A 17,526-nucleotide genomic window follows, 5' to 3' on the forward strand; every position below is an offset into this window, starting at 1 on the left:
TGCAGGCGCAATGTATGGGCAGAATGATCAAGAGAGCACGCTCAAATGGGGCGCAGACAGAACATGCACAATGATACCCAAAAGCAACCGTTGCAAAAAAGGGTGAAATAATAAATTGTCCACAACAGCGCATCCATCATCAATCATATCTTACTTTTAACTTCCAAGGGGGAGCCTTTCTTCTTCTTATTCTTGACATACTCAAAGTATATCCTGTAGAAATTTCAAACGATGAGGGAAGAGCACGGTGTGAATTTGTGTTCCACAGAAGGGGGAAGGTACAGAGACATATGTATATGTGGGGGCACAATATAGGTACCCATGTTAGAGGGCTACTTATAACAGCGGCTATGTGCGGCGCGCGGGGCGATATATGTGCATACGTGGATGTGTATACATGTGCATGATCCTATATTCACATGCGTACATAGGCACGTGTATACGGAGAGAGGCATTTTTTTTTTCTGCACACACGCTAATCGCTCGTGCGGCCGGCCTTACCAGTTAATGCTGATGGCGAACCCCACCAGACATACTAAAAATCCGTAGTACATGTAGAGCAAGTTTTTGTTCTTCCTCTTTCCATATTTTGTATCAAAGGCGTATATATAATTCAAAACTGTGACGAATATTGTAATTATTGCAAGGTTAACTATTTTAAAATATTTGTCAACACCGCTTCCGAATAGTTTCCCAAAGAGGGATTTGCAACCTTCGATTATGGAGAGGTCAAACCCTCTTTTCTTTTTCGCGAAGTTTAATTTCAGCTTCATTCTGTCTGCGATTTGTTTGCTGAGAGGGGGGAGGGGATTTTTTTAAAATATGGCTACTGTTGGGAAAAAGGGGATTATGGAGCGCGTAGGCGCAGCACCTCCTGTTTTGCGTATGTTTATGGTATGTTGTATATATGCTTAGCGGCTTCACGCTCTGCGTTTGCGCCACTGGTATTAACGCTAAACTAAATGGTATGCGTAGCAGTTCCCACGTGAGGTTAGAAATATCCCCCCAAAGGGTGGCTTCTAATGGTAATGATGTTCGAGTAAAGCTTATTGACTTGTAGTGTTTCGCAATTTCTGCAATTCTTGCGTAATCTTTTATTTTTGTACTTTTTCGATGCCACTAAGGAATGCTATTTAAACGCAATTAAAATGAGATAAATGCTTCTTCGCGAGGTATGCCTACGTAATATAATATATTACATATATATGCTTTTTATACTTTTTCGATGTACTATTTTTTGGAAAAACAAAAAATTTTTTTTTTCTTTTTTTTTCTTAAAAGCGACCTAATCTTTTTGATATATTTTTTTGCTTACGCGCGTATACTTGCACGCAAATATTATTTTTGCATACAGTTATGTATAAATATTTTTTAGGCATATAAAATATATTTTAGCTTAAAAAAAAATTGTATTTAATTTTTTTTTTTTTGTCATTTAAGCATTCGAAAGAGAGATATCTCCGTGATATGTATATTCATAGCATAGGGGAGTTACAAAAAAAGCTGATAAGTCGGTAATCTCAATCCATTCATTTCATGTGAATATTTTTTTTAGAATAATGCAATTCTTTTTTTTCGAAGCTAGAAAAGTTCATATGGCGGGTAAAGAAACAGCTGATAGATGGGGGGCCTAAGTATTTCTTTGCCATAAAATGAAAAGTATTTGATCTGGTGGTAGAACTATTTTATTTGGCATACTCTAATTGTTCATGTTTATCTAATAATGTCGTTGTAGTAAGTATTTTTACGCTTCAGCTTTGGGGTTTTAAATTCTATCATCGCTCACTCTCAGAATATGCAGAATGAATTTGTTGGCGGGCTAGCAGTTTGTTCTTCTTTCCTTTTAACTCCGGGTTGCGCGAAGGGGGGGAAAGCAAGTAGCATGCGCCGCGATAGGAGGTATGCATATAAAAACAAATAAGCATAATAATATTGCAGCGTCCCATGGGTAGCTCCACATATAGCGACATATAAGCGTTGTATGTCCTATATATACCTGTGGTGGTGGTGGAGACCCTATACATATATGTTATGTTATATATGCTGCTACTATGTTTGATGAGCGCTATCTAAGAAGAAGAGAGGGGCACTGGAATTTATTCCATCGGTGATTTTCGTGCTACTGCATTGCCGGAACGGTCTTATGTCGCCATTTTGTTATTCTTACAAGATCTAAGTTTTTCTTTATTGTTTCATTTTATTTCAGTATCGGCGCTAAGTAACAGATTTTACCTGTACCGCACTGTAAGGCTGATCCTGATATGTGCGTAGTGTCTCTGTTATCATTTGGTTTCTTCTATTATATCCAGGTTTGTTTCTTCCTGTCAGGAAAACGTTTGGGGGGAGGGGAGAGGCAATGCATTTTTTTGTCTTATTTGACCCCTATTTTAATTTCGATTCTTGCGTCCATGAGCGAGTATGTGCCTACAAATGAGCATTTGAATTAACCCCTCGTTGGCCCCCAAATCACGCAACTGTTTTGTACATACATGCATAGATGCATACATATATTTATAAGTCTCTTTGTTGACAACACGTACGGTTCACCGTTTATTTTTTATGCCCCCTCTGGGCGATAACCCCTAAATTTTGCTGCGAAAAAATTGACCTCACTAATGTAAATAAAACGCGACTGCAAATAATTATATAATATTAAAAACATATACTGTTCTGCTGCGCCTTCTTTGTAAAAAGGATTTAGATTTTTTCTCTCCTTTAGCACCTTTTTCTTCCTGTTGCATTTTTTTAGTATTTATTATTCCTTATTAACCGCCCGCTGTTCATTTGCTGATTTTATTGCTGTTTTTATTTGCTGTTTTTTTTTTTTCCCTACTGATAGTGAACAGTTTCCGGTCAATTAACTGCCTTAACCTAGCCCGTGGGTATGTCAAGTTGGCCCATATCCCATGGTAGAACAAGAAGAAAAGAAAAAAAAAAAATAAAGCAAAGTGAAAAACTTCATTGTAATCATTTATTCGCCTAATATACAGTCACCATCTGTCGTGACAATTCACGCTGTGCATGCTGCTATATGCGTGCGCGATTGTTACCCCTCTTTCTATTTTTAATAAACTTCCCCAAAAAGGCTAAGATTGAGGGGCATCACTCATAAGTCTGCATATTATGTATTCGTACAGATGTATTCATGCTATGAAGTAATTATATAAATATCTACACGTTTCGAAAAGTATACATAAACGTTTTTTTTTTTTTTGATGTTTCCCTTTACGTTGTTAGAGACCCTTATTTTGGGTACGCCTCCGCGTTTTGTCTTATAAAAAAAGGCATGTTCAATAACATTAAAATGATCGCGCTGCCGATTTATATTTCGGTTCTGCTGGGTTGAGTTATGAGGTCAGGAAAACCAGCTCTTTCTTTCTCCCCCCTCGATCTATTAAAACCAGTCAAACAAACCGTTCCGAAAGTATAATGCTGTACCTTCTGCTTAAACGTTGTGATTTTCCTTCCTCCACAGGGGAGGAGGAAGAAACTGCCCGTGTGGTGATTCTTCAAAGTTCTTCTTAAGAAGTACACGAAAAAAGGCAAACGATGACAAAGCGATGGGGAAAAAAAAAGAAAAAAGTATAATTTCATGGCACGAACGCGAAGGCATTAGAAATCGCGCATTGTAGCCATTCATTTTGTTTAGGTGCCAATTATTCGACAATCTGCTTTGCATGTAAAGAGTTAAGATTCTGTATCACCTTAATGATAAGAAGTAAAATGAAGCGAACTTCCTTTTTTTTTTTTTTTTTTGAATAATTTAAAAATTTGTTCATAAAAATGCGCAATGGAAAAACAGGGGGAAAATTAAAATAGGACATGTATGACGCCCTATGCATTAGTCCTATCATGTAGCAAACCTTAGACATGTAATAGAACCACAACGTGGTAGTCGTTGCGTGCAAATTTTTGCAAAGAGGCTGATTGGAAAGGAAAGAAATAGCACGTTGTATTAGCGATAGCATATATATCCACTTACGCATACATATGTGAGCAAATCTGTCCATCACACCCATTGAGCACATTGCACCTCCCACCAACGATGCCAATGAGCCGGTTCTGCTGTAGAACCCCCTTGGAGGGTCAGTACACGTTTAGCAGCATTAGCATCATTAGCAGCAGTTCGGATCACCCATCCTGCAGGGCACGTGGCGGGAATGACAAAGTGGAAAACGGGTGAAACGGAAGCGCGGTATGGGAGCAAAATTGCATAAATGCAAAATCGCTAACGAGCCATTTCTGATGAAGAATAACCAGGTTATATCCGCAACCCTATTAAAAAACTACACGTGTGTTCTCCTGAGTGAAGAGCGACCTTGAGACGAACATGACTGGAAAGAAAATGCTTAGAAACAGATTTCGAACGTTGCCGTGAATTCATGGGAAGGTGTAGCACATGACACATGGCACATAGCCGCATTCCACTCAGATAAAAAAAAAAAAAAACACATTACAATGGGATGATATGTGCATAAGAATGAAAGATTTCTCTCAAAAAAAAAGGGCCCACCCCTACCTACATGTCACATTTAAAAATGATGATTCTGTAGAAACGCCCTACCCTCTCCCCTACGTGAACGCATAAAAGAATGGTAATTTTTTTTTTTTTATTTTCTTTTGGGTCAAGTAGCATTCCAGGAACGCTTCTTAATGCGTATGTAAGGTATCTGAAAATGTTGCGATGAAAATTAAAAAAAAAAAAAAAAGAAGGAAGCAAAACAAATGATGAGAGAGGAGAACAAAAAAGGAGGTAGGATCGAAACCGATGCATTTTAACAGGAACTATTCAAGGCGCAGGTTTCTTCTCCGTGCATGTTTTCATTATTTCCTACCTTCAACATTTTTTTTTCACATTTATTTTAAAAAAAAAAAAGATTAATGTAACCATCCAAAGGGAGAAAAAAGCGGAATCTCGAAAGGGGCAAACGAAATGAGGAGTGACATGTTAAGCGAAAGGAAGAGAAATTGTAGGGGGTGGGGTTCTAAATTATGTAGATGCACATGTTATCACAGTAAAAGTTAGCGAAAGGTACAGTACGTCAAACGGGGTAATCAGTCAAGCGGGACAATCCGTCAAGGGGGACACTCTACCAAGGGGTACCTCCTGTCGAGAGGGGAACCCCCAGGGGCACTTTCCCCATCGCATTAAAATGTGGGAAGAGTGGGACGATGAGCACTTTGTGAAGATTTTTTTCGACTGGAAGATATTTGCCAAATATGCAAAGGATAATGAATTTAAGGAGCTAGAGGAAGGCATAAAGAAAGAAATTAGCAATTCGAGTTGTTTCAACCTAAATGAAGAAGACGTGGAGAAGCAGACAAATGACAACATCCTGTTGATACTAAACTCATTCATTATAGAGAAGAAATACACAGATGTTTCTGATTATCTGGTTAATATAATTTTGAGGTGGAATTATTACACATGCTTGAGGAGCGAAAAAGAGCTTGATTCCAATGGTGTAAAAAATCGCCTAAAAATAAATGTAGATATTTACCCCCTGCCAGATGTATACAGAAATTTTGAGGAATATTTTTATTCCTACTTCCCCCTATTCCTGATCGAAACGCAGCAATTAATAAACAATAAAAAGGAAAATGAAAATATAAAAGAGTACGACGTGACGCTGGTTAACACCCCCAAGGAGATTTACAACTTTGAATTCAACATAAACATAGCTTATGACAGCCTCGTCTATGCAAACCTTTTTTATGGAGATCTTATTTTGCTGAGGTTTATTCCCAAAAGAACTGCAAAAAGTGACTCACATAATATTTACACCCCTATGTTTTGTTCCGTAAAGACGAATGAGGAAGAGGTAATATCTAGTGATTCGGAAAAGGACAAACTCGAGGTAGCTTCCTCTGGCTCGTGCACCCATTCGGAAGGCCCACTCAATGGGGAGGAACTGAAAGAGGAAGAAGTGACCGAGGAGGAACTCGTCGAAAACACAAACCCAATTGATATCACCAACTCGGGGAAAGACAAAACGAATGACGAAATCAAAGACGAAACGAATGACAAAACGAATGACGAAGCGAATGACGAAGCGAATGACGAGACGAATGACGACATTTACATGATCAGAAAATATTGCGTCCGTCATCTGTTAGGTTACGTGATTTCAAAAAATAAGGAACAAATTAAAGTCAAATTTAATTTAAATTATAAAAATTTTGATATCATTGACAAAATCAGGAAAGATATCATTTACGAAATTTTCGTGGCTGATAAATTAGATCATTACTTTGCGCGTGTATCCAAGGTGACCAGTTTAATTTCGACCCTTCGATTGTTTAACTGCTTGTTCAATTTTAGGAACTCCGCCTTGTTGAATGAAATTGTCGAAGTTGACCAAAGTGGGGAAGCTAACCAACATGCCGAGAGCGTCACTTCTACGGGGGAGGTTAAACAGGACGACAACACCAGCCACCAGGGGGACTTCACCCCTCTTCAGACCAAGAAGAGAAAAAAAAGACACATAGATGTTGGACACGTTGACCAGGTTAAGTCAGACAAAGTACCAGATGGTGAACAAGAGGAAATCCACCCTGGAGAAGCCATCCCAGATGAAGCATTGAATGGGCATCCAAATCAATCAGACGATCTGGAGGAGGAAACCCTTAAGCAAAAAATTAAGGACTATTTGATGAAGTTCAAATGGTCAGGAGGCACGGAACACGTCGGTGTGGAAGGGGGGGAACCCACTTTTAATGAGGATGATAGTCAAAATCCGAGCAGGAAATGTAGGATGACGAAAAATATCCAAGCGAATGTCAAAGGGGAGAAGTCCTCATTAGGTCAACACACTGTTGTACAGAAGAACAATGCGAAGAAGAATAACAATTCAGTTGGAGGGGAACCCCCCCTCCATGGGGAGCAGCAATATGGAGGCTTCCATTACATACCAGAGGCGCTAAAAAATAAATTCCTGAACATTTACAATAAGTACCAATTAAGGGCCATTAACAACAGCATAGTGAATGACGGGATTACGCTCATTCAAGGTCCCCCCGGGACAGGAAAAACTACGACAATTTTGGGAATTATCAGTGCACTCATTTTTTTTCAAAAGGGTGAAATGAATCGTAGTACTAGGAGCCCCCTAAGTGAGAATTTCTTATCTGCCAATGCGGAGGGAGACGAAGAAGGAGAAGAGGACGGAGAAGAGGAAGGAGAAGAGGAAGGACAAGAGGAGGTACAATGGGAGGGACAAGACGAAGGAGAAGAAGAAAGGGGAAAGAAAAAGAAGAAGAGCCCGTACGTTTGGATCAATTACAACAAAAAAAATGACCACTGCTACTTTAACGACAACTGCTTCGATGCAATAGAATACGAGGACTTTTTTGATCACATTGAAAAAAACAAAGAAGAAAAAAACCAAAACGTCTTCCACGTCAGTAAAGGAAACAAAAATGAAAACAATTATGCGTATGCAATTCATCTGAGCATTATGAATGCGTCTAGTAGGATGTTAAAAAGTGATGACACCCATGTGGATGGAAATAATTCAGGCGAGGAGGACATCCTTAAAAATAATGAAAACAGAATCAAAAATTTGATTGGTTTAACGGAGTCGTATTATAACTCCTATGTGAATACCAGCGATTATATGACAAAGAAGTCCCACTGGGTGGAGGAAAGGAATGCCAATGAGAAGCTGAACTATTCCTACTACGTCAGTGATTCCAATGCATACTCCTTTGCGGCCAGCACATCGGGGGATGTATCACTCAAAGGGGCGAAAAACGAATTAATAAGCAGCAGTTCCAACCTCGTCCCCGTTAGAGAAAAAAGAAAGTGGAAAAGGAAGAACCCGTCGGAAGAGACACAACAAGCCACTTTCAAAAAAGAAAAGATAAACAAGCTAAACTTAATTAAGAACAAAAGGATACTCGTGTGTGCGCCATCTAACGCAGCTATTGATGAAATTTTGAGAAGGCTAATATCGTCAAGTAGCGGAATTTTAGACGAAAATGGAAACTTTTTTAATCCTATAGTGACAAGAATAGGGAAAAATGTAAGCACAGACATATTAGAATTTAGCCTCGAATTTAAAGAACAGTTATTTTTATTTCTTAATAAGGAGGAAGAAAATAAAATTATAAAAAAGAACTTATTGAAAACGTCCACAATTATTTGTTCAACCCTTTCTGCCAGTTCGAACGCGTCCCTAGTTAACTACATTGACTCGTTCGATGCAATTATAATTGATGAAGCGTCTCAGTCGGTCGAATTGGACATTTTGATACCTCTGTCCTTCTCTTGCAAGAAAATTATTCTGGTAGGAGATCCAAAGCAGCTGTCCGCGACGGTGTTCTCTCTATTTGCAAAGCGGCGCAAGTATGCCAGGTCTCTCTTCGAACGATTACAAAAGAAGCATAAGATGAATAAGAGCAAATATAATTTGTTGTCCATTCAGTATAGGATGCACCCAGACATTTCACACTTCCCAAATAAGTACTACTACAGGAATAAAATTACCGATGCCCCTTATTTTCTATTTACCCTTTTTAAAGAGATGCAGATGAATAAGTACATCACAAAGTTGAGGAGTGATCCAGGGGATCCACACACGGGACGAATTATGCAACGTGACCTTTTTTACAAATTCGATTTATTTCACTTTATGGAGAGTAACTTTGGAAATTTATTGCCCTCAAACTTTCACGACATAAATTTATGTAAGAAAAACCAAGGGGCAATTGATTGGTTTATCATCCCCTTCCTTAGACATAGCGTTTTTTACGACATATCCTTTTCGAAACAAAGGAAAATAAAAAACTCTTATATCAACATTGAAGAAAGCGAAGCCGTATTGCAGTTTATCGAGTTTTTGCATTTCATCTTTACCGCAGAGAATGTGAAGGAGTGGTACAAACGAATAGGTATCATCACCCCGTACGCCACGGAGAAGTTTTTTCTAAAGAAGGAGCTAAAAATGTTCTTCACAAGAAAGGGCTACAAGAGTAATATTTCTAATTTTATTGACATTGGGACGGTGGATGGTTTTCAGGGGACGGAAAAGGACATCATCATATTTGTGTGCGTTCGGACGAAGGGTTCGCTCAAGAGGAAGAAAAGGAAAAATGCCAACGCTGCCGCTAGTCACGTGATGAAACGGGAAGAGAACGTAACGAAACGGGGAGAAAACATGCCGAAACAGGAAGAGAATGTGATGAACCAGGAAGAAAAGCTGCCTAACATAAGCTCCGCATCCTCCGCGGAGGACCATGTGGACGACGAAGTGGACGACTCGAACATGTTTTTCTCGAGTTATAAACGACTAAACGTGGCACTAACCCGAGCCAAGTACAATCTGTTCCTTTTCGGAAACTGCAGCTTCTTGAAAAAATGCGACGCCTGGGGTAAGATTATTAAGCACTACAAAATGAGAAACAAAGTAATCAAAATAAAGTACAAGAAATTTAAAACCAAGATGAAAATTTTGACCGAGAAAGTAACGGAAGAAGACCTGTTCGATGAGAAGGTTGAGGTGATTAATAAAAAAATAGAAAATTCTTTGTATAACAAAAACATAATCGATTACAATTTCGTTCTAACTAGTGAGAATGAAAATCCCTCCTTCGATTTGAAAAGCTTTCTTTACTCTGTTGGATTGAGACAGCCGGAACAGGACGCAGATGGAAACTGTGAAGGGCAAAATGAAATCAATATTAGTGAGAATAAATATGGATTTGCCGACCCCTCGGGGAAGGTAGATAAGAACTCTGAGGAGAGGGAAATATTGAGCTTTTTCCAGCAGCTGTACAATGACGATGATCATTTTGGGATTGGCGACGAGTTTGACGTTGGGAGGGAGCGACTGAGGGGGGGAGATGCCCCGGCGGAGGGACCACTAACCGAACCGCTAACCGAACCAACCAATTGCATAGATCACCTAATGAAGGTCTGCCATCACGTGGGGAAAGCAGCCCAGATCAGCGAACACACGAGCGCCCCGCGAAATGGTACAAACATTGGCGTTAAAAACGAACCCATAGAATTAATCAAAGTGATAGATGCTGAAGATGATCCGGGAAGTGTGGAACGAATGAGTATAAGCGCAAATAATGAGGAAGTGAAAACACTAAATTACAACCAGGAGGAATTAAAACGAAGGGGCACTTCTTTACTGCCATCCGCCGCGTTAAGAAAAGAAGCTTCGTACGTCGACCTCTCCACCAGTATTACCAAAAAAGGCGATGAAACAGCTTCGAACATTGGTGAAGGACAGCCTAGCACAACCCCCACAACGATGGAAATCAGTGAAAATTTGAAAAACAGCAATTATTTTATCGATATGCTGTATAACTACTGCAAGGCGAACAAAGAGCTCGTGTTCGTCGTGCAAAGTATTTTGCCCAATTTTTCGCGACAAATTTTGTTTAAGCAGTAGGTGTAACGAGTTGGAAGCTTCGGCACGCACGGGGGCAGTTTCGCCCCTCTGCAAAACGAATGGTAATATGCAGGTGCGTGTTTCGTTCGTTGGGGCGGAAATAATTCCCCCGTGGCAAAGCTGTCCATAACATTTGTATCACATTTGGAAAGCACCCTTGCACAAGTGGCCGCTAATTGGCCATTAATTGACCGTCCAATGGTCATTAATTGACCGTTCATTAGCCAATAACAGACCGTTTGCGAATTAACTCTCCTACACATTTGTTTTTACCTTCTTTTTTGTTTTCTCCTCCAAGGAGACTCTTTTGCAAATCTCTTGACATACCTCCCATCGCGGGAAATAAGACAGCAGTCGAAATGATTGTCACTTTGTAAAGCGTCATGGTGACGATGGTCGCCGCAACGGTGAAATTACGTCCCCCGGTTTGGAAAAAAAAAAAAAATCTACATATTATTTGCACATTATATACGTATATATATATAGTACAATGTGTTCCGCAGCTTAGCTCACCGTGGTGGGGAGTCTGTCCCAACTTAGCTTAACACGACATAGTTGCGACGGCTATGTGTGTTGTCCAGTATGTCCTTACGAGCTAAAGCTCAAATGGCACAAAAAGGGAAACGCCATGCGGTGTGTATGTCCCGCCTGGAAGAAGCAAAAGGACTCCTTTCAATGGAGCATCGGGGGATACTACAGAAAAGCGCCTACTCATTAGGCGTACTTCAATGTCGAATAGGGTGCATCTCACGCGGGGTTACGTCTGCTCTCGTCCAGTGGGCCAGCACATATAAACTAGCATAAAGGCGGTAAAACAAAAAAAACAAAAGAAAAAAAGAAAAAAGAAGGACATTACAATAGTGCTGGCATATTTAGAGACAAGATTCCACCAAAATTATTTCACTTACATACATATCTGTTCGCACATTTTGGCACAGCGCGTTTTTCCAGCTTGATATCCCTAAAAGGGGAAATTGTCCCGAAACTCAAACGGTTTGTTGTCGGCATTGGGCTCATTTCCAAAGGGCCCAATTGGGTCATAGCGCAAATTTTTCGGGTTAAAAAATTTATTGTCCGGGCCGACTAGCAATCCATCTGGTTTTAAAATGGGGACATTATTTCTAAGATCCGGAATTAGATTTCGTCCAAGGTTCGGATTTTTATCATCAAAATGGTTGTCATTAAAGTTTGGTAAGAGGTATGGGTTCGAGTTGGTGTGGAAAACATTTCTAAAGTGCTCATTTGCGTTGGATTCTATGATGAGTCCCTTTGGCCCTTTCTCCTTACTACTACTGTTACCACTACGGATGTTGTTGCTGCTCCCTGTTTTCATGTGGCTTAATATATGAATATGGAATACCTGCTCCAGGTTTTCCATTTGCACGCGCTCCTCCATGTCATCCGTTGCATCTTCTTCAGCAGGGCACTTCTTTACATATTCGTCCACGTCAATTGTTACTGAGTGAACTACAGACGGCTGCGCAGTGTTGATAATTTGCACAAGGAGTGAATTCTCTACTTTTACCAAATTCAAGTTGTAGGTGTCATTGGTGTCTACAGATTTGTACAGAAAGTTGTAGCTACTTGAATTGCTTCTCCATTCAGGGTCAATTAATATTCGACTTAAGAAAAATTTCCCATTATCAGCATCACTCATGTGTTTTATATACCCATTTGAAATTTTTATTTTTTCATGATTCTCTGATTTTTCATATTTCTTTTCGTCATTCAGTTTGTATATAAAATTATTGTCCAAAATGCAGCTATGGAAGAAGAGCACCAGCAGCTCTTCCCTCTTTATGTCCCCGTGCAGTTTTACGAGGTTTTTAAAGGTACTGTGTTTTTCCATTCTGGTAACACCAAGTGGTGATTTGGGGGGAGCAAGTTGGATGAGCCAATTTCAACATGCTAACGTGCTGTTCCCAAAAAAAAGTCCGCGGTGGCCACGTATACGCAGGGGCGCATATACACCAGTGTGAGCCCATTAAGCAGCCGCATCCAAATGGATGGGCACAATAGAGAGGGGTTCTAACTTCTCTGAAGATTTTTCACAAAGTTGGCGGACGCCGCGCCATCAAATGAGGTAAATGAAAAGAATTGTGTAAAAAAGTGTTACGATTATATGAAGGGGATTAACATACACGGAGATATGCCCCTTTGTTTACACTTTTCTGGAATGTATTAACACCTGCTTCAGGGGCAGCACTTCTCGTTGGTAAATGTTTACGCTAAGCACAGGGGGAGAAATTTTTTGCCGTGAGAAAATTCCCCAATTTTGTGTTAAACGAGTTACGCCTCAAACTGGTCCATTAAAAAGGTATATTAAGCAAATTAACAAAGTTAAGGGGTAAGTGAAAAGGCAAAAAGGCGCCTACACAATTTGTTATGCCACATGAGCGCAATGCAGTGAACAGATTTGAAAAAAAAAGGCTAACATAAAAAAACATTCATACGACGTATCCGTTCCACCAGGCACAATTTTGCCATACATGTGAAAATTACCTTTTTTTAAGTGCTTTTCCCTTAAGCTATGAGCAAAAATCGTGTGTCAAATGCTGTAATAGTTGCACAAACGGGGAGTTTTCAATTTTAAAATTTTGAAGAAGCTACGAGAGGAGTTTTATTTACTTGTTTAATTAGCTTTCTCTGTTTTTTTTTTTTTTTTCCACTTTGATCCACTGAAAAATGAATCCACACTTGACATATTTTTCAAAATTGAGGCTTCCCCATTGACCCATTTTATTTGCCTCCTTGTGGAAGAGTTCGCGCGTCGACTTAGATGCATGGGGGAGAGAACAGGCGGAAATAGAAGATCGAAAAGTTGTTTACTTCTGCTGTACCGCCTCCAACGCGGGAAGGACGGAGGATCCAAATTCACTTCACGTCGGGGAAAATATGTGTTCCAATGGAGTGTACCAATTAAAAAAAATCCTCCTCAAGTACAGTGAAACGGGCCATAGCAGCAGGAATGTTCGATTTTTTTTAAGGTTCATTTTACCAGATTATAGGGATGAAAACAAACACTTAAATTTTGAAATACAACATGAACAGTATGAAGAGCCAACGGCCATATTTGAATATATAAATAATAGCAGGTACGAAATATCATTGAAAGACATCAAATCGAAACATATTGTCGATGTGATTAATTTGTATAAGGATAGTGCGGGGAATTCTGACTATTTGAAGCACGGGGGGCCCAGGGTGTATTCGAACAAGAGGAGCATCCAGGTATATGCAGGCCACCCTACGAGGGGGGTTACTTAATGCCAACATATGAACATCCCCGTATGCGTGGCGAAGATGTGTCTGTATATATGTGTGTCTATTTGTGCGTGCATATGTGGAGGTACTCCGCGAACATGCGAGGGAAACGGGCGTCCGTCCGCCACCAACTGCCAACCGCGCGAGGATTACTACCCCATCGCGCTTTTAATCATGCTTTCCCCTTTTACTCTCTTGTTTGCGCGCAACTCGCAGGGATTATGGTGCCCCAGCATATACAGTGAACTGAATGCCATCGCTTATTTAAAAAAAAATAAAAACCAAAAAAAAAAAAAAAAAAAAAAAAATTAAATAAAAAATAATATTAAGCTGCCAAAATATACGAGAGAAAGTCTAAACTTAAATCACGACGTGATCAAGGGCAACGGAAGATGGGGCAATGAAAATTTATTTCCAAAAGGTTTCGATCAGAGATATTTAAAGAACATTTTTTGCTATCCGTTCAAGGACAGTGCACCAAACACAGGCGTGCAAAGTGAAGGGGGACACACAGCCGAAGCGCATATGAATTCTTTTTACAAATTTTATAAGAATTAGGGTGTTCCCCCATGTACGCACACGCGCAGCACTTGCGCGTCTTTTGTACGTTATGGTGGAAAATCACATGTTGCAAAGGGCCAAATCTGCATCAACCCGCATTCGGGGTTATGCCCCAATTGTGACACCCTTTTTTTCTTTTTTTTTTATTCCTCATCACAGTGAATCTCTTCCGTGGTGAAATTCTTTTCCCTGCTCATCCTCTCCTGCAGTAGGATATCTTCAATTGCTCTGGGAGTTATGTCCATCTGAGAGGGGAAGCGACGGAAATGGGTGAAGGAGGTGCCACAATATAGGAGCAGTTAAAAAGGGGACGGCGGAAGATGAGGACGCGGGAAAAAGGCCACACATGTAGATGGTCAAGCGGTCAGATGGGTAGACGGTCACGCGGCCACACCACCACACGGGCAGGAACAAACGTGCGTTGTTTACTCCGGCCTTCCCCCCGTTGGGTAGGCGAACGAACCTCCAGGTAGAAAGAAGCAATGGTCGAAATGAGCGCATAATTACAGCGGGTGTTGTTTTTCTTGATTGTGTGCGAAAACAGGGAAAAGACAGTTTCGTTCCGTAGGTGCATGGCCGTGAAGTACTTTAGAATGTATACTATGTCAATGAGGTTAAAAGATTCGTAATTCTTTATAACATAATTAGTTACATTCTTTACCAACTCGTCATGATAATAATTGAGATTAATCAACCCTTTAATGACGTGTATGACGTCCTCTTTGCACAGATGAGCAGCTTTCTCACATATATAACGAATTAAGCAGTCCTGAAATTTTTTGCTAGCCAAACCTTTCCAAACGAAGGAGAATACATAAAACATGTAACAGTTATTCTTCACACTGGTATTTTCCATGAAATTATTTTTGTAACAATCGACGATGCAATACCATAAGTCTGCCTTGACATGAGGCAACAGAGATAAGGACCTTGATAAATTGATAAGTTCATAATTTTTGTACAAATTCGATTTTACATACCGAACAATTAATTCGAATATATCGTTAAGCAATTTTTTATTCAAAGGCATTTCAATTTTGGCAATCCCAAAGAGGACATTTTTTAAATCATTGTAGTGTATGTTGCACAAAAAAAAAGGCAGGTAATTATTTACTATATAAATTATATCCTGATAATATTTTTTAATATGATATTTTCTTAATTTATTTCTTTTCTGGCCCTCATTCGGATTTGAAAAAATGTGTTTATCTTTTAAAATTTTTCTCGATATATCAAACAGGTAAACACTTTCCTGCGGGCTACTGTTAATGCTATGCTCAGCACTGTAGCTGTTAAGAATGTGATTATATAAATTTCGGTCCACATAGATATTGTGCTTCATATAAGTTCTTTGCTTCCCATATGAGTAGATAATGGAAGGTAGGACATTTTCATATTTACACAAGGTGTGGGAACTCAGTCGAAAGTTCCAATTGTCTATATGGTCAGACATATCGCTTGATGCGCTTTCGCTTTTGCTTCCTTTTCCGTTATCCGATCCGCTGTCATTTTCGAAGACGTCATAATTAAAATCATCTATGCATCCGTTTCGGCTGGTTTGGCTGTCCTCATAATTTATGTCGTCTGATGCAGGTGCGCCATCCGGTTGATGGACCCCCCTTTTGGGGCATTCCTTTTTCGATTTGCTTGCTGGTTTATCTTCCCCGCAGTTTTGCCCCACTCGAGGGATATCTTCCTCAAAGGGATCTCTCCGAGGAAGTTTTCCTTCCTTTACGAACTTCTCGTGCATGAGCATGCGCAGCCTCAAACCCAACAAGGCAAAATATTTCTCCGCTTTAATGTTAGCATGACTGACACTCCATAGTAGAGACCCAATGCACTGCTCATTTAGGACTGAATAGAAGGTCAGCGATTTGTCCAGCAGTGTTTCAAACAAATTCAAATTGACGTTCTTACTTTTACTGTGGGTATTCAAAATGATGCAGATATCTAGGATGTTCAAATTATCCGAGATGGCTAAAATGCGATTATAAATAAGTGAATAAATCTCTTCACTGTTATAATTTAAGCATTTCAAGCCTTTCAATATTAGGGAACAATCCCTTCCTGTAAATTTGTTCACCCACTTTTTTATTTCCTTGTCAAAAAAGGAGAGCATATCTTTATTCGTGTACTTTATCTTCCCCATGCTGTATATTATAAGCGCCAGCTCCTTACAGTCAATATCATGTAGCCTGCTTATCGCTTGGCTCCACACACTGTCGTAGAAGTGCACATTGTGGTAGCATATAAAAGCGTAGTGGTGTAAAATCATGACGATCTCACTTGTCCTGAGGTATCTCACAAATGGTAGAATATCATCTGTGTACTTTACCAATTGGTGCTTGTCAATTCGGAAGATATTGTGGAAGTCCCTGCACATGGACGACAGGTTGCTTATTTCTACTTTTTTCAAGCCTAGCACCATTTTGTAGTTTATTATGGAGCTGGAGTTGTCTTCGCCGAAGGGGGGGGCATCCGCGTGGCAGTGCATCCGTTTGCACGTGGTATTAGCGCGCGGGGGGGCACTCACGCAGGGGGGAATAGCGTCGCCAATTATTGTGCTCCTCCTTATCACGCCGCTAGTTATCACGCCGCTCCCTATCGCGCTGCTCTTCCTCGCGTAGGAACGTTTGCCGGGTTGACTTTTCGCCAGGATGAGCTTCATCAAAATGTCTTTCATATGCCGAAACGAGGGTTCACGTTAGAAACATTTTCTCAAGATCGTCCGACGTCGTGCCACGCAAAGATCACACGTTTACCTTCTGCGCAGCGGCTTCTTTGGGGACACACCTTCCCTTTTGCATTTGTTGATATACACGAATTTGAGTCCTCCAAGCGATCGAAGTTAACGTAAAAGGGGGTTATATACTATTCCAATTGGTAAAAAAAAAAAAAAAAGTAATGACCACTAAGGAGAGCCCAATGCGCTGCTCGCAGAGCGCAGCTCTTCACTCGAGGTGAGTCCCGATTAGGGAACAAAGGCCAATGTGGAAAAGCGCCAGTTTTCTACTCCCTCCAGTTCAGAGAACGTTCGAGTGAAATAAAACCAATAACTATCATACTAAGAATTGGAACAAAACAATGACGGCCATGTAGATGTTCCACCGACGAGCAGCGGGAAATTTTTAGGGCACTTTTCGGAACAACAAATTAGTGGGGAGATATACGTATCATTTATTTGAACCAAAGGAGGGGTGAATTCAATTAGCTGCTATACATGTGACGTATGTCACCACCTTTGTAGGTGCGTGGAAAAATTGCGGTATTGTTTCCGCGCCCCCTCGACCTGTTCGGA

The 17,526-nt window shown here is 40.2% G+C and overlaps 5 protein-coding genes across 5 annotated transcripts; 2 read left to right on the top strand and 3 right to left on the bottom strand.

Annotated features, from left to right (window-relative positions):
- Positions 1-143: 143 nt before the first annotated feature.
- Positions 144-773, bottom strand: C922_02170 (hypothetical protein; the record flags this gene model as incomplete). Its single annotated transcript, XM_008817769.1, has 2 exons — positions 144-213; positions 502-773. The coding sequence occupies 2 exons, from the start codon at positions 771-773 to the stop codon at positions 144-146; spliced, it is 342 nt and encodes a 113-aa protein (XP_008815991.1).
- A 4,380-nt stretch (positions 774-5,153) lies between these two features.
- C922_02171 (hypothetical protein) lies at positions 5,154-10,403 on the top strand (the record flags this gene model as incomplete). Its single annotated transcript, XM_008817770.1, has 1 exon — positions 5,154-10,403. One exon carries the CDS (start codon positions 5,154-5,156, stop codon positions 10,401-10,403), a length of 5,250 nt encoding a protein of 1,749 aa, XP_008815992.1.
- Positions 10,404-11,364: 961 nt separating this feature from the next.
- C922_02172 (hypothetical protein) lies at positions 11,365-12,252 on the bottom strand (the record flags this gene model as incomplete). Its single annotated transcript, XM_008817771.1, has 1 exon — positions 11,365-12,252. The coding sequence occupies one exon, from the start codon at positions 12,250-12,252 to the stop codon at positions 11,365-11,367; it is 888 nt and encodes a 295-aa protein (XP_008815993.1).
- Positions 12,253-13,298: 1,046 nt separating this feature from the next.
- C922_02173 (hypothetical protein) lies at positions 13,299-14,225 on the top strand (the record flags this gene model as incomplete). The annotated part of the gene is made up of 2 exons (XM_008817772.1): positions 13,299-13,634; positions 14,100-14,225. 2 exons carry the CDS (start codon positions 13,299-13,301, stop codon positions 14,223-14,225), a joined length of 462 nt encoding a protein of 153 aa, XP_008815994.1.
- Positions 14,226-14,371: 146 nt separating this feature from the next.
- On the bottom strand, positions 14,372-16,911 carry C922_02174 (hypothetical protein; the record flags this gene model as incomplete). The annotated part of the gene is made up of 2 exons (XM_008817773.1): positions 14,372-14,473; positions 14,692-16,911. 2 exons carry the CDS (start codon positions 16,909-16,911, stop codon positions 14,372-14,374), a joined length of 2,322 nt encoding a protein of 773 aa, XP_008815995.1.
- Between the last annotated feature and the right edge of the window lie 615 nt (positions 16,912-17,526).

This window comes from Plasmodium inui, assembly GCF_000524495.1.
Source record: "Plasmodium inui San Antonio 1 unplaced genomic scaffold supercont1.7, whole genome shotgun sequence".
Lineage (NCBI taxonomy): Eukaryota > Apicomplexa > Aconoidasida > Haemosporida > Plasmodiidae > Plasmodium > Plasmodium inui.